The 17,214-nt window shown below is 38.7% G+C and overlaps 1 protein-coding gene across 1 annotated transcript in view; it reads left to right on the top strand.

The window, feature by feature from the left end:
- Positions 1-1,934: 1,934 nt before the first annotated feature.
- Positions 1,935-17,214, top strand: part of LOC117396951 (mediator of RNA polymerase II transcription subunit 27) — a 63,661-nt gene continuing 48,381 nt past the window's right edge. Inside the window, exons 1-2 of the mRNA XM_059005581.1 lie at positions 1,935-2,188; positions 3,250-3,394. Of these exons, the coding sequence (XP_058861564.1) occupies positions 1,986-2,188; positions 3,250-3,394 (348 nt within the window). The 5' untranslated portion in view covers positions 1,935-1,985. The remainder of the gene's footprint in view (positions 2,189-3,249; positions 3,395-17,214) is intronic.

Genomic DNA, 17,214 nt, shown 5'->3' with positions numbered 1-17,214 from the left:
AAAGACTCATTTCCAGTGGATTATGATACTCAGTAACTAAAAACGTGACCTCTGTGGGGCGATAATACTAATACTGTATTAGCTTCAGAACAATTTTATGCCCCCTATAGGTCCCAATGAGAAATGCATTTCATTGTTAACTGTATAAGAATATGCATACAATTTTACAGCCAAACAAAGGGGGCAATTCCGGTTTCATCTGCATGAAAATTGATCAGTTAACAATAACATTATATTGACCGCTAATCGACAAACACAATTACTAAATTCCAAAAGGATCACTGGACCTACATGTAATGGATTTGGAACCATAAACCTTCAAATGATACCTTCAAATTCAATAAAGTCGGAAGAAGACGAAAGCACATGACCAATTAAATGCTTTTAAAACTATTACCAGTGTCTTTACCTTCTTGGTCAATTGCCAACTCATAAGAATGTTTCTGCCTTCACAGATTTTGTTTGTGAACAAAGACCCTTGTTACAGTAAAGCACGCCTGCAACTCGGATATTGATCTTATATTAAAGCTTTTATGATGTGGATGCACATGGGTTGGACAAAAAAATAGAAAAAAACTTTGACTAAAACGTTGTCAGAATGGTGTATCGCCACAACCATAGGGACCGAGATCATTCTAAATTCATGTGAAGAATCTTATTGTTCTGGGGGGGATGCATGGCCATTTCTCCATGATCTAACCCTCCACGGGAAGTTATGTTTGGAAATCAGTAGTTAAAGCTAGAATGTTACTCTTGAGTGACCAGTATTTTGTATAGTCATGAATGTGGAACCACCTGCCAGAGTTTAAGGGAATAGAAAAAAATCTGTGCTCACTGAGTCTGCGCTCCATCATGAAGATGCATCTTGTACATCACCGAGTCAATGTCAGGGATTCAATCCGCATAACAAACAACCAGTCTTTAATATAAAACATGCACACCGTTTTTCTCACGGCACATATCATGCACAGTGATACATTTACAATAGGTCCTCAGGAAAGGCTCACATAATCTCCATAATTAATAATATACAATTATCTACCGCACTTACTTTTGAAGACTTCCAATCAAGCTATGTGTTAGAACCACTTTTTATATCGTCATTATTGATTTATGAACTATTAAAATCACATAGATTTAAAAGCTGTTCAATATAAAGATGAATTGTGCGAGGGTCGATTGCATTAATACAGTACAATCGACCTGGGATTTCTTGGGGCGAAATGTACGAGAAATTAATTAAACGCAAGCTCAGGCATGTGATGAGGGGCTGAGGGTCGTTGGTGCTTCTTTGGTTTATTAGGCTGTAGCAGAATTTACAGTATAGGCAGTGTGTTTTATGACTATAAATAATACATTATTTCATCGCTAAGTGTTATTTTATATGCTGTAATAACCCATGAAGCGCTGGAGCCGTGTGAATTAGTAACAACATATAACACATTATAAGACTGTCAGAATAGATCAAATTGGTTCATTCTCAGGAATACTAAGCTAATCATTATTTGACTGAATTTTACCCATTTCAAATACATTTTCTAACCCGAGTAAGTCTATATAATATATTAGGGGTTATCGCCATGTCCAATGTAGACTGCACTAATATGAAAAACTATGCATCTACAGTTATTATAATGCAGTTCACGTCCTGTTTTCAGGTACGAGTACATTTCCTTTGAAGCTGCAGAGTTACCCATGAATGCTAAATGTTAAATTCAAATATTAGTTCCACCTTTTTTAAGCAGAACTTGTGCGCTAGTTTGTTTGTTTATTTTCTACAAAAAAAAACTTTCTCCCCCAAAGTTTTCCTTTAACAAAAAATGCTGCCACCAAAGTACCTTTGAAGTGGGCCGTATTCTTTACTCTCTGCTAGTTGTAGTCTCCTTTACTACAATTATAAAACTACAACTCCCACTTCGCTAGGTAAATGACGCCTATTACAGTGGCCGGGCGGTTGCCAAGCAGTTCGGTCGCATGGTGGAAAGATGGCGGAAGTTGTGAGCGTTGGAGTGAATTTGGAAGCGTTTTCCCTGGCAATCAACGCTATTCAGGCGCTTCGCTCCAGCGTAACCCGGGTTTTCGACTCACTGAAAGATGGCATGAAAAACAAAGAAACCCTTGAAGGCAGGGAGAAGGCTTTCATCACCGACTTTCAAGACAATCTGCAGTCCGTCAACCGGGATCTCAAGTGAGTCGATTCTGAAATTGCTTTTCTGTAGCCAGACTGCAACCATGATCACAGTGCTAGTTAGTAATAATCCAGAACCTATCTGCAATTCAGATGTAATATGTAAGTAAGCTACAGTAAATTAAATGCACCGTTTTCACTTTTAAACGTGATGGTAAATGGCGTACTGCAACCGAAGTGTACATAATTCTACTTCGTAAAACCAGTTGCAGTTCTTGGTTTCCCTGAAGAACTTGACCTGTACCAACACTGGCAATAGCACGACCTGGCTACTCGGAGATAACCAGTCGCTACTGCTTATTGTGTTTTGCAGGATGCTGCATTGTTCAGTGTAATATGAAGTGCGCGTCCCTCCCCCAAATCGGCCTCAGGGTCTGCCAAATCCCATTCAGACAATAACAATCGCAGCCACTTAGCATAGAACGTGGTTATTCGTTATTATATGCTGATTATTGAATACAGCATGTTAGTTTAGCGGGAAGTTGACAGACTTGTGTATCCACAGTCCTCTGCTGTAACAAAACAAAAACAGAAAAGTGACTTAACGGGTTTTTGTGGCTACAATTACAACTAAGCTGCTACCCATCCCTTTTACCACATATATCGATTCCAAAAATGGGGATTATTGCTAATTTATCAAATGCTCTATTTTTAAAAGAAAGTGGAAGAAGTAACCCACGCAGTAGTTGCCAGTCATGTACTTTGAAAACGTCTGTACCCCGGGTCTCAAAACGATTTCCCTTTGGAATTGCAGCGTTTGAGTAACAGGCATACCCATTTGGTTATATTCCTGACTACAAAATGGAAATGTGTTTGTGATGAAGGCATGTTTGTGAGTCTCGACCCGAGTGGCAATTCAAAATTGTCATAAGGTGTTTTTGTTTTGTTTCTTAAAATATGTAATTGATCTGATTGCAGTGCCTTTTTTAGATTCTTATAATAGACCGCCTGATTAGGTGTGAAACAAACCTTTCTCACTGCCTTTCTGATTTTACTGTAGGTGATTGTCTTTCTATAAAAAGAACAGTTATAATATGTAAGACTGTCCTTTTGTCGCTTAGTGAACTAGAGCGTCTGAGTAACCTGGTTGGAAGACCCTCAGAAAGCCATCCCCTCCACAACAGTGGATTGCTGAGCCTGGATCCGGTCCAGGACAAGACCCCTCTGTACAGCCAGCTTCTCCAAGCTTACAAATGGTCCAATAAGGTAGGAAGATGATTTCACTGAAACTGATATCAGTTAGGTGCTTCCTATAGGTATAACAAATACACCATTTGGGGTGAAAAAGAGTAATTGGTTTTGAAGTTCTGTTTTTGCAATGAGAGAGCTTCAAAACTGAGCTGCAAGTATTTGACTTGCATGACAGCATAAAGACAGGTACATTTTAAGAGAGGATGGAGGCTGTATATTGTAATGGAAAACCTCTGCAAGGTCATGAACAAGTCACAGAAAACGATCTATTCATTGTTGTAGCTTCCATATAACTTGCTGATTAACCAGCAATATAAAGGCATGCATGGATTCAAAGTATAACAAAAAAGCTAGTCAGCAGACAACAGGGAGTCTCTTTCTGAGCTGGGACAGTGATGACAGACCTGGTGCTTTCAGAGTTAAACTTGCTTACTCTGCACAGGCACCGGATAAGATGTCCATGACCAGTGTATTTGTTTTGAAGAAAGCATTTCTGGCTTTCAGTTTGTATTTGTCATGAGGGGAGATGAGTGCACAGTTGTCATCCTCTGTGACCACGTTGGCATTAACAAGGAAATATGTAAGCAGAGTGCCCAAGGGCTGTGAAAGAGAGTGAACCGGGCCATGTTTTCTGGAGGAAAGTTGTGAAGGACAGAGGTGGCACTTACCCCTGTGTTTGTTCCATTAACTTGCATTAGGCTTTGTCAGGGTTGCTCATTGCTTTGACACATCTAGTTTCTGTCAAGGGCCCAGGAAGAGGCACAGAAGTCTAACGGAATAATAATAAACTGTAATGTAATAATAAGATGTAACAAATTTAGTTTAGCAAAGAGGGTCATTGACTTTTGATCTTAAAAAAACAAAACAAAAAAAAAACTATGCATCCATTTGCATCATGTACTTTTTAATGTGCCGTGAGTCTGGAAACAATGTACTGTTGACATTAAATGTGTCTGGTTTAGGATCTGAAATGCAAAACAGTTTTATGATATTACTCAACCTTTAATTAAAGAATCCTGGAAGTAGCAGTCCAGCCACTGAACCATGTAAAGATGTGAAGAAAGGAATCAAGAAACAGCAGAGAATGAGAGGCAGAATCACACTGAGGGTGAAACTTGAAAGTTTTGATGTCAAGTATACCAACAACCCTGCTGTGAGTGTTTGAAAAAAATCCACTTTAAAAGTGGCATACCATCGTATGCATAAATATGCAGGGTGCCTATGACCTTGATTCTCATTCATCCAACACAATTAGCTCGAGCTTGAGGGACAGTGAAAGTACTAAGATAGTGATATTTACTGAATGGATGTGACATATTTTAAGCAAACGGAAGACTCTCTGAGGACTTTTAGCATTGCTGCATCAGCGTGAGATGCTGCCTTTCCCTTGGCGCTTGTGAAGGTGACCAGTTTAATTCACAACACATGGAACCGCAGTGATGGGTTTGCTCTGCACTCCACAGGGCTTTTGGGGGACATGAACATTTCATTTAGCAGTGACCTACTTTTTTTTTTTTTGGTTGAATCTCAACAATATGGGTCCCATATTTTATTCAATATGGGTACACATTTTTAATTAGATTTTTAGAAGTGTCTGTCTAGTGAAGATTCAATTATAAAGGGGATGGAGAGAGGTTACACAGAAGATTCTGTTTGAAAGTTTTTGTTACTTAAATTCTGAGTGATAATCAGGCAAGTACCTGTTCTGCAGTTTAAATTTTGTATGGGAAGAATGAGAATAAGACTCAACATTGCTAGCAGTTTGACCCATTCCAGGTTTTACAGTCATCTTTGATACCCCTTAGCTTGATACCTATACACTGTAGATAATAAGGCTCATAGTAAAAACTGTAATGGCTAAATCTGATTTGCAATCTGGGTCTCCATTACTGTATTGGGTAGTAGTGGTTCTAGTTGTACAGCAGTCACATATAGACCTAGATGGTAAATTAGTGTGGCCTTCTGTTTGGACTGCCACTCAGTGTTCTGTTGTGGAATTTGACCTGATGGTAGCCGAGTGGCAGAGATTCACACACTGCTCTGTTACAGATTGCCCTGGGACTGGGAGTGGTACTCCAGCTTCTCGTATACTTGTTTCAAACTCCTCTCTGGTGCTAATCTTAGATCCATGTCCTGACTACAAGCATTGTGATTTCACTTGGATAATAACATTCGTTGAGCATGGTGCTCCGATGCAATTTCCATGCGCTCAAAAGCGCGGGTCGTGAGAGTGTAATTAACATTGTTAATCCAATCCTCGCTCTTTCTATTAGAATAAGCCTAATGCTACCTATGGGATTGGTAGGTTTGTGGTACAGAAACATCTACGACAAACTGTTTCATTAACCCAAACCCTCTTGAATAAAATTTGATTATCGTATTCCTTCGAATTTAAGGCGAAACTTTTAAACCATTTTTTTCTTCTCATGAATAGCCAGAGTCTTAAATTCGAGTACAATATAGTGATGCGTGTTAAAATCGCCAACAAAAGACGTGACAAGCCGAGTACACAAACAGCAACGTGACTGACTGCCGAGAAAAGACGAACCAAAACGTTACTGCTCAATCTCAAATCATCCATGACATACAAGCAGACATTTTTAACGAAGCATCATTAGCTTCCTGAGGAATTCGAAGAGAAGCTTTAACAATTTCAGCATTTCGTTGTTAGGCTCAGTTCTAACAAACCGTACCAGCATGGACAGATCGGAAATGCTGATCAGTCCCCTGTATTTTTTGACATGTCAAGCAATACCACAGTTCACATATTGGGAGCAAAACAGGTGTGAGTAATCACGACTGGAAATGAGAAGCAGCACATAACTGTAATGCCCTGTGTGACAGCAGACGGACGCAGACTGTCTCCATATGCATAAATGAGATTGTATCTTTGTAAATGCAGATTTATTTTATGTCTTAATTTTTTCTCAAATTGAGGGTGGGAAATTTGGGCTGTGTCTTAAATTCGAATGAATACGGTATATGCACTTTTTTCTTTTCCAAATGACTGAATATGTTAATTTCAATTTTAAAATTTGTATCTGTTTATTGGCATTACTGTTGACTTGACAGCAAACATCCTTTGCTATGCAGCTGTGTAATTTTCTGATTAGTTCTTTAGCAGGCAGTAGCAGCGGCTTTGCTGCTGAGATGCGAATGTTACTGAGACAAGCTTTTCACAACACCCTGAAAATGTGTGAAGCTGCTTTTTTTCCGTTCAAAAACTGATTTGTGAGCGTAGTTTGCTATGTGTAAGCTTTTTTTTTAAAAACCCTGCTAATGTTTCATTTTTTTCATGCGTCCATTTCCAGTCAGCTTTGTAATTAAAACAGATTCTTGTTGATTGACCAAACACTCAACTATAGTTGTCCCTAAGTTGTTAATGGAAGTCATTATGCTTACTTGCATGTACACAATTGCCTTAAGAGCCAATAACTTGTACATGAACACATCTGGGATGTTTACCACTGCTGCACCTTCCTTTAAAAACAATGCTGTTATGAAAGTCCCAGGGAACGTATTTCAGGGAGCACTAAGTGTTGCCATCATAACTGTCTTTTGAAAATAATTTAGCAAGATCAAAACCTAATAAACATGTATGACCTTTTATGTTAACTTAATCCACTTCGTTTCGTGCTAGAGAAGTGAGATCAGGTTTCTGTAATGAATGTGCCAGGGAGCAGTCTGTATTACTATAACTGTGTTAAAAATAAGCGTGCACTGACAGCTCCCTTCCTGCCTTCCTGAATGAGCGAGTGAATGACTCTTCACTGAGTAATGTCAGCGTGGATGGCTCCTCCATTAACATCACTCTATCCTGTTTAATAACCCATTTGAAACGTTTACTACACTGTTCTCTTCTGCAGCTTCCATCCCTGCTTGTCTACTTCAGCAAATCTGAATAAGGAGATGGTTTTATATTCTACATACATGACTTATGAACACGGAGAACAGTATGGCATTAGGGATCTGTGCAAATGCTCATCTTTAAGATCTTGCAATCATTTTTATTTAAACAAAATGAAATAAATGAACTTGTCAAAATGTAATTGTAAAATCGCAAAGGGGGAAATGAGTGGCCACCTGTGGGCAGAATCTTGTGCTCACAAAATTCTCTCAGGTTTCGTTAAAGATATTCAGACTGAAATTAATATTTGCCAAATGCATTGAAACTCCGCAACCTTCAAAAATGTCTGCAGAACTACCACTAGGTGTGCGCTGCTGCTCATACTCATACTTGCCTTTAAGAAGTATTTATTGGCAGCTATTAAATAAATCCATTCAATAATGTGTTCAAAACAAGGAAAGCTCGCCTTTACAATTGAGTACCAATCAATGGCAATTAACTTCCGCTTTGAGTGTTTACTGCTGACTTGCTGTCCTGAGGCCATAAACTGACAATTACAATTTTGCAGTACGGCAATAAAAAAATGCAGAAGTGCATTGCCATTGATTGGTACTCGGTTGTAAAGGTGAGGGAAGGATAGCTTTTATTGTTTTCAAATCAACACGTTATTGAATGGATTTATTTAATAGCTGCCAATAAATCCTTGTTAAAGGCAAGTGCGAGTATGACTATCACACCCCTAACTACCAGCAGCGGCTAGTATATTAAAGGTGAGGTAACTAAGGATGTTTTGCATTTCATTATGGAGACGGCATTCAATCGAGAGAGGCAGGGCTGTGCTGTCTGTCTTGATTTAAATGAGGCTGTCTGGTGCCTTGGAACTGGTGCAGATACGTAAAGCCAAATCAACAAGGCAGCGAATTCCACTCCGATTAAGAAGCTGGCCGAACGCTATCTGGTAATTGAGTAGCAGTTTAAGTAGGAGTCTCTGTGCTCATGTTTATTTAGCACCCTATTGTTTAGCTCTTTTCATCGTTCTGCTTTCCACTCTTTACTCTCCCGTACAGAAGGCAATAGCCCAGGTGTCAGAGCACAGTGTTTCATGTGCAATAGCTCCTCTTTGCCTTAACAATGGGGATCTAATTCAGAACTCAAAGCGTGGTACAAAAGAATTTGCTTACACACTGACTCCTGTATTGGAGAGCGCATTACATTAATATGGATCTGAGTAGAAACCAAGAACCTAACAGCATGCCCTGTATGTTTATACAGAGTGTTCAGTGCAAATACCAGTTTTTTAAACAGGCACTGGATTTACCTTGACACACCACTTTAGGATTAGTTCATTTATTTGTTTTTTTACTTTGTATCTAAACTACATTTTAGGGTAGGATTAGTTAACCCAGGAGTTCGGTGAACTCGAGGTAACAGTCAGAAGTCAAGCAGTGTGGTGTTCTCTTGGCTATAATTACCAGTAGAGAAGATGGACATCTTTCTTGGCCTGTTTAAATACATTATTGTCTGTATGCAAAACTGTTATTTCTATATAATCTGGGACAAAATGATAATTGTTTTATTTAAGTTACTGTAATATTTACCCCTCACCTGCCACAAAAACAATTGGGAGATAAAGTAAGCAGGTGCTTTGGAAATGATTTTCTATTGGTTATTAGTGTTTCCTAAAGTCTAAGAGTTGAGTTCTTTGGGTCTTAATTATCAATAAGTTCAAGAGAATAAAATCCAGTGATCAGAAATCTTAGGAGTCGCTAGGAGTGACTCTCCGTAGGTAAGTTTTCCCCTATGTGTTTTAATGGACAGATCTCTCTGCACGGTTTCAGTAGATGAGATTAACCTGTGCAGAGCACTGTAAGGAGTTCAGGTCCATACTGTACAGTGGAGCTGGCGGTTGGATTCAGATGGTTAATGCACCATCTCTCCTGTGAGTAGGAAGCTTGGCTGATAGCCCTTAACTAGCAGGAGAGTCGTTTTTCACAGTTCTGTTCATGCTTTTAAACTAATTAGCAGGTTTTAGCAGGGCGCAGTTTACTGCAGATTCACAAAATGAAATCAACTCCCTTCTGTCTGAGACTGCATAACAAACTGCTTTTAGAGAAGCAGAACTCAAATTGTTTTTATATTTGATATTATATTCATATTTTATTTTGTATGTTGGAGGATATATATTTTGTATTCGTATTTTTCTGGTTGTGAAGTCAGAGAAAGGGGTCATCTCTTGGATCACAAGCTTATGACATGCTGATAGATAATTATTTCAGTCAAGGCTTTTGTTTAATACTTGATTGGTGCGTCTGGTTTTAAGTACTCTTTTTAACCGCTCTCTGCTAAATGCCTGTTCCAAATCAATTGTGTGTGGTTTTGCTAGTAAAATATAACAAAATTCCATCTAGTGTAAAATAGAGCAACTCTGAAATGCTCTAATTGTTTTTTTCTGTTTTGAGTGTCAAATCGTCAATTTATTACAAAAAACAAAACAAAATGTCCAGGGGTGGAAATAAGACTCCCATTGCATAGCAGTTTTGTCCATTCCTGGTTTTACTATGACACACCTGAGCTTGTTACATACACACTGTGGCTAATCAAGCTTGTATTAAAACCTGGAATGGGTGAACTACTATGCAATAGGAGTGTTATTTCCATCCCAGATATCTAATTGTGAGAATGCAGTAACCTTGTATTTTTATTTTAGTTTGCCCCATTATGTATAATGAAGGTAATCTGAGGCTGGCAGCACATGACTTTGCTATCAATACCCAACTGCTGCACTTAATGTTATTTACATTGCCTTATGTACTGTACAGTGTGTGTGTGACAATAGGCTGTATAGTGTCTTGGAAAAGCCATGGGACTCCACTGGCGACCCTATGTGAAAAAGAATTTATCTAAAATATTATGCAGCAGTGGTTGTGTCTCATTCTTGACACATGAAGAAACTATTTCACTTTCGCCAAGTTGTCCTGCAGGCTTGGTCAGCAGGCCTGATTTGTGACATTATTGTTAACTTCAGCAGGAAAAGGCACCCCAACCTTCACACCCCATACGCGACATTGAAAGTAGACCGAGTCTGTGACTGCTCTTGGGTTCTGGTTTGGTGTAAAGATTCTGTTTGCAGATTTAGAGGTGAACTCGCACAACGTCGTTTTCTGGTAGGATTCTGAGGAGGTGGAGAAAGAGGCTGCTGCTCATTGCAGCGAGCGAGGAATCAGAACAGGCTGTACTTGCGTTCACACAAACTGAAAATATGATGGGCGTGCCAAGTAGGAAAAAAAGTGTGTGGTTAATGAGACTGCCACTTTAAATAGTGCTTATGTATGGAGAAAAGGCTGTTCTGTTTCTCTTGAGTTTGTGCAAAGCACTATGGAAACTCCCCTTAATACACTCTCAGCTATATTAAATATTCAGGACCGTGTTTCAGCGTAAATAGTGGAGCAAAAAACATGCACATTCATTTAATTATTAATTTAAAAATAAAAACAAATGAGGTAGCATTGTAACCATTACCTGAAGTACTGTACAAGCAGGAAGAGCCTTGCATGCTAAGAATTAATTAAACATTTCTAACCAGTGCAGCTGGAACACATTATATGACAAAATTAGGTGGTACAAACTTAAAACCCATGCTTTTATTGTAAAGTGCAAATCTATAAAAAGGTTAAATGTGAAGGCCTTTATGGTATTATAGCATGTATTAAAATATTTATTTGAATCCCTTTGAAATAACAGGTGTTTAGTGTCGTGTAACACCAAAAGCTGTGCTTGTGGGCATCTTTTAGTTTCTCTTAGTTTGGTTCATACAGTAAGTCACCATTGATCCTTAAACATCAGTACCAGCCCCCAAGATACCCATCTTGCATCAGATGTTTTTTCGAGGGCAAACACGTATACTCTTTGGATAAAATACATCTTTAAAAGTTACAAAGTTATTTTAAATCCAGATTTGATATAATAAAGATAATAATAAAAAACAATGAATAAAGAAAAGGTTTTAAAAGATTGCCATAGTTTTATATTCATCTATATTAGGAATAAATGCAATAAAAGAGGATGCAAACTACAAATGTAACAGAGTGAGATTTTATTATTGAAAGCCTTCAATAATATACTGTACTCAAATGAAATCCAGAACGGTAGGCAGTTAACTTCCTTGCGCATAACGTTTTTTGAAAAGACAAACCACGATGGAATGGATTTGTTGGGCCAGTTTTCAGTTGAACTGCTCTCAAACCAATCAGAAGTCTGTATGGTCAGATTGCTGTGAAATCGGTCTTTCAATCTAGGCTGAACATTTTACTTTTGTCAGTTTTTTGTTAAGTATATGGAAAACTAGAGAGCGATACTGTATCTAATTCAATATGCTAACATTATTCAGCAGGTTTCGTTTGACTTTATGAAGCAAATTGAGTTAATTCTATTGGGTGATCAAGACATTTGGCCATAGCTGTACACTTTGAAAGAAGCAATGTTCTCTTAAGAGGCGTACCTGCAGTCGTTATAACACAGTGCTTCAAGCTGCGCTTCAGTTCACCGGAGCTGGGAAATCACAGAGGAGCACCTGCCTTTCAGATCGGATCACGCAGTCTTCTGCAAAACCCCCCAGCTGATCTATTATTAATGGGAATGCTCTGCCTTTTCTGTGGAGAGTGACAAACTGGAGAATTCTTCTGTTTAATTTTCCTCTTGACAGTGCTGACACACAAACCACCATCATTTCAACACCTGGTTTAACCAGAATGCTACCAAAAGGCGGCAGGGTTTTGTGCTGCTGTGAAATGCATACAGAATTTTAGAGACCTATCAATATGGTGTATTACTACATTTACATAAGCCTCTATTATCTGGTATTACACCCGCCAACTGTTTAGATCAATTGAATAGACCCTGCCATATCACAGCAGCCTCTGCTGCCTCTCTGGTAGTGTACATTGAAGGGTGGTGATGAAAAATAAGCATCTTAAAAATGTTAGGTTGTATGCTCCCTGTATTAACAATAGGAAGTGGATTGATTCATGTCTGGGTCAGCAGTTCACTAAAGCCTCTTGAAAATGATGACTAGCATGCTGCTCTCTGGAAGCTCGTGAATGCAGGCTCAAAAAGAACCGCGTTGGAACAAAACCCAGGAGTGGAAGGGACAATGTTGGCCACCCCTGTTATAGCCTTTGTGCATTCCAAGTCATTTCATAATAACGTAAAATGTTAGTGTGGTGAAAACTTACGAGAAAAACACATTTAAAACTAGAAAAAAAAGTATTTAAAAAGTGAAACAGAGAAACAACTTGTAAAGTCCTTTTAAAACAAAGTTCAACCAAGACTCAACTAGCCGGCTTTGCTTCTGCTTGGCAAAGGACGAAAGTACAGTAAATTAATTCCCGGTCCTCTCAAGCAACTGCTGCAGACACCGTGACTTCTCCTTCTAAAGGTCTGCCATATTTGAAGTAAACACATTGATTTTGTTTACATTAACAAGAGAGCAAAGATACAGTGCTTGTGCTGCATTTACTGAAGCCCTGAAATGTGTAGGATGTACAGCCTGTATCAGCAGCTCTACAGAGGCACTCAGATGGTGCACGTTGAGAGGTGGAGAAGAGGCAACTAATCCCAGCTAATTCTCCGACACCCGTGGGCTAAGCTCTACAGAGTGTGGGAAAATCAAGAAAGAAGGGGGGGGTGGGATAACGCTGTGTTTGCTAATGAGTTTGTCGAAGAGTTCTTGTATTTATTTGATGTCCCATTTCTACCAGTAGAAATGAATGTGACGACTCGTTTTATATAGTTCGTCCAATAAAAACGTATACTCAGTAATCATTCATTTCGATCAGGGTATTAGAAGTTTAGAGAAACTGCAAGACGTTCCAGTTCATTTTGATTATAAAAACCAACTGTACAGTCTGCAGAATTCTTGTTTGCACTGCTGAATTGACAACTTGCACATATAGCAGCCTTTGTTTAAAAACTGCCATTTATCCCATCTGCAATATTGATGCAATTTAATAAAGAATGCATTCATTTTTATGTTGTCAAACAAGCACCAATGAACAAACAAGTCATCCCAAATCAAAGAGTTGTCAGCCTGAGGTTTGAATGTAGTTTAGTGTAATTTAACTGGTGATCAGATTAGGTCAGTCCTACATCATCAAACCGTGTTTACTAGTTTGAAAGATTCTACAAAGCATTCCACAACGACTGCCTCAGAGTGCTCCTCTCTTCCACAACACTCAGCAGACATTGTATCAGGGTTCCTGCTAGTTTTAAAAAGGGCAAGGGGTTAGAGAGATTTCAGACAATGGTCTACAGCTGTGGCCAAAAGTTTAGCATCACCGAGAATTTTAGGATTGAGACATAATTAAACTAAAAAGCGGTGTGTAATTCAAATATGTTAACTGAACATTTTTCAGCAGGTTTTTCTGGACTAGTTCATTCTATAGGGTGATGCAAAACCTGGCTGTATATTATTGTCCAAGTTGTTTGATCGATATTTTTGATTCATCTGTAATATCAAGGAACTTGCAGGAAGCAGCATTTGATTTGTGTTTTGTAATCCCATTGAACGGTTTCAAATGAATGAATAACTACACTACAGTACAGCGCAAGAAAACCAGAGGAGTGGAATCTTGCTGTCTGTCCCCGTCTCATCCTCGCGGACCGGTCGATGAGAGAGAGAAAGAGACTGCTATTGATTCTTTTATTTTATTCTTCCATGCCCAACAACCCAAAAGAGAGACAGCAGCTGTACAGAACTGCAGATATCTATAAATCTCATGCTTTAGGATTGCTTGCCTAAACACTTGTCAGGCAAGCATAAGCAGTAGTGTTGGGCTATTTGTGGTCTTTTGAGGGCTCTCTTTGGCTTCTGCACTTATGTTATACACAAAGGATTCCACGTTTTTGGTTATAAGAGGCGATCCAAATATGGGTGTAACGGAATTCCTCTGAAGTCATAGAATTCGCAGTCTCCCACAGATTTGCCATATTTTGCAGCTACATCATCATCATAATGACCATGAACAGACTGCCAGAGTGACCTGAATATATAACTTCTATAACTGTAATTTCAATAAGCAAACGACACAGAGGTTCCCATTCACAGCAGGAGTGATACCACCCCTAGTGTGTGGATAAAGTGATGCCAACCATTTTATTATTGCTGAAAGAAACGTAGCCTTACTGCACAGGAATTACTGTAGAAAAAGACATCCATTATTGACGTGTGTATATTTCTCAATAATTTAACGTTTAAGCTAAGAGGCTACTATAGGCTAGTCTTGGACAGTTTTCTGGTAGTGTTGGAAATGAACCTGTTTCTGACCGCAGTGTGACAGTTTTGATTTATTGAATTATAAACTTACTTTTAACCGCACCAACGAGTGTGTCGTAAGTCAAATACAAAAAGTGCTACAATAACTAACAAGGTTTCACCATGTGGCATGTAAATAAGATTTCGTACGCATCCCTGGTGTACTTCTCCACTCACGCTGTCAATGAAGCAAGAGTGTACACAATGGCGTGTTGTAGGAAGGTCAGATGTAAGAATTATTTCACACCTTTTGAGAAGGTGTACAGTATGAGATGTGGGATCCAAGCTCAGCAGTAGGTCTTTGTAAACGGCATCATTTCCGGAGTGGAAAGACTTCCAGTGTTTTGGACAATATACCTGCATATATAATAGATCAAACGTTTAAACCATCTGTGTTTACCATTTAAACTACCATATACATTTTCAATTTTAAAAGTAGGCTGTATTCTGTGTTTATAGTCATCGTTCTATTTGGCTTTTGTATTAATTTCACATTTGACAGATTCACATCCAGTATTACAGTGGTTTACAATGCATTAAGATTCTCTAAATGATTCAAATCAATTCAATACATTTTCAGTTAAAATGTTGTTAAATACCATGCCGTTTAAACATGTATAGCTTTAGTTAGAAGTAATAGATTCATACTGCTATTGACAGATAGATAGGGAGCGATGCATGATGTCACTCTCTGCTGCTGGTTGGTGGCAGTGTTTCAGTTGCATGCTTAACCACAGTTCAGGGTTAGTTTGTGCCAGTGTACAGCAGTGCTGGAAATGGTAAAGGAAACATGAACCATTGCCGTTCATACCAGCTAAATTATTTGGAGCCTGTGCATATGCTTGTGAATTCAAAGCCAAGCAAAAATACCCTTTAGCCTGCATGCATATTAAAGGTTGATGTACATACATTATAATTGTCATAGGAACATCCTTTTTGATTGTCAGGTTTGTGAAGCAGCCTTGGGGAACTAAATGTCTGTCACATGAAGTAATCTCGATGTGAACAGCACTTAGTGATCATAGAAGTCCTGTGAGAAAGCGAGGGTTTGCGTACATATGAAATAAATGCGTGAATGGCAGACTCTGTGATCTTGATCTGTGATCTTAGTTGATTTGTCCTACAACATGCATACATGGATATAAGCCTTTTAATTGCCATTGTACTTCTACTTTAGTTTGCAGATGGCATACTATTGAAAGACAGATTTACGTACTGTTTTTGTTTTAATTTCCTACAGAGTTCAGACTGTTCTGGTCTCAAGAAACCACAAGGAAGTTCTCCCAAAGGAATGTCAGTCGGACGAAAGATATCGGCATTAACGGCCTATGGCAAGAAACGATATACTGTAACATTTATCAAAAGACTAAAATCCCTGAAATGAAAGCTATGGAAATTGCATCTCCAGGCTTGAGTACGCTGGTAAACATGTAACTAAAAGCATAGCACATCACCCCAAAGCAACTGGCTGCCAATCACCAATCCTGAAGTTCTGCTTTCTTTAGTGTGAGGGATCTCAAGGTCCATTCTTTCCTGGAGTATCTCGTTACAAAGCAAAACTACTCCCAGGCCAATGTTATGCCAGAGCGCAAGTTTAGTTACAAATATGTTTGCATCTGCTTGATGTTCAGCAGCATGTACTGCCTTAGCTGATCGCTGGTTTGTCAGAACAAAGTGCATTTTGCTTGCCACAAATGGGAAAAACAGCCTCAAGCCACGGACAGATCCATCAAGGAAGATCTCATTCGACTCCCCTTTCTGGGACTAACTTTTGGCACAGAGTTGCTGGGAGTTGTGCTTTAACACAGTGTGCCAGCTTTAGTAGTTTATCCCCAGTTGTTGTACCATAGTGACATAATGTTCGGTGCTGCTTATATTAAGGGTGATAGTCTTTTTTTACAACACAAGATGGCTTTTCATTGCTCCCTTTGATTTTATGGATTTGCAATGGCTTTTATTTTGCATACAGTTAATCACCGTGGTTCCTTATTTGGAGCCTAACGTAGCTAACTTTTTTACGTGGATCATATGCAACTTATTTATATAGAAAATAGCTGTTTATTCTTTACCATTTCTTTTTCTTGTACATTAAACTAGATGATGGCATTGCTGGAGGGCAGAGAATAAATAGTTCTCAAGGTCACACGGTGTGCATGCATTTACAATATACAATGCCTCCTTTACTGTCTTACTTGGATTGCTGAATTTCTTGGGGAAAGGAAAGAGAAGCGTTTTCTGTACATCTGCAAAAACAAGACCAATTAACAATCTGTGTGTTTCTCTTGTCACTTTAAAATCTATTATCGCTAGGTCTAAAAAGAGGTATTTCACGATGAAACAATTTGTATTAAAGCAGAAAAAATTGCGTTGTCGCCTTCAAAGTATATATAGAAGTGTAAATGGCTAGCAGTAAGTGTAATTGGCTAGCGCCTTGACAGGTTTACAAACAAAACCAATGCCAATAGAAACATTTAAATTGGATTGTATTTATATGCAGGAATTCATAAGTGACTGAAGAAAAAAAGGGCAATCTTAATTGCCCGTTTTGTAAAATCTAATTTCAGTACAGCCTGTATTTCACAAAGTAAGCCACGCTTCTGTCGTCCAATTGCTGACATCTTCATTAATGTAGTGATTCTATCTGGGGTTACAGCAGTTTTGTTACATGCTGGTTTACCT

Source organism: Acipenser ruthenus, chromosome 31 (assembly GCF_902713425.1).
Source record: "Acipenser ruthenus chromosome 31, fAciRut3.2 maternal haplotype, whole genome shotgun sequence".
NCBI lineage: Eukaryota > Metazoa > Chordata > Actinopteri > Acipenseriformes > Acipenseridae > Acipenser > Acipenser ruthenus.
This window is presented reverse-complemented; position numbering and strand designations above follow the sequence as displayed.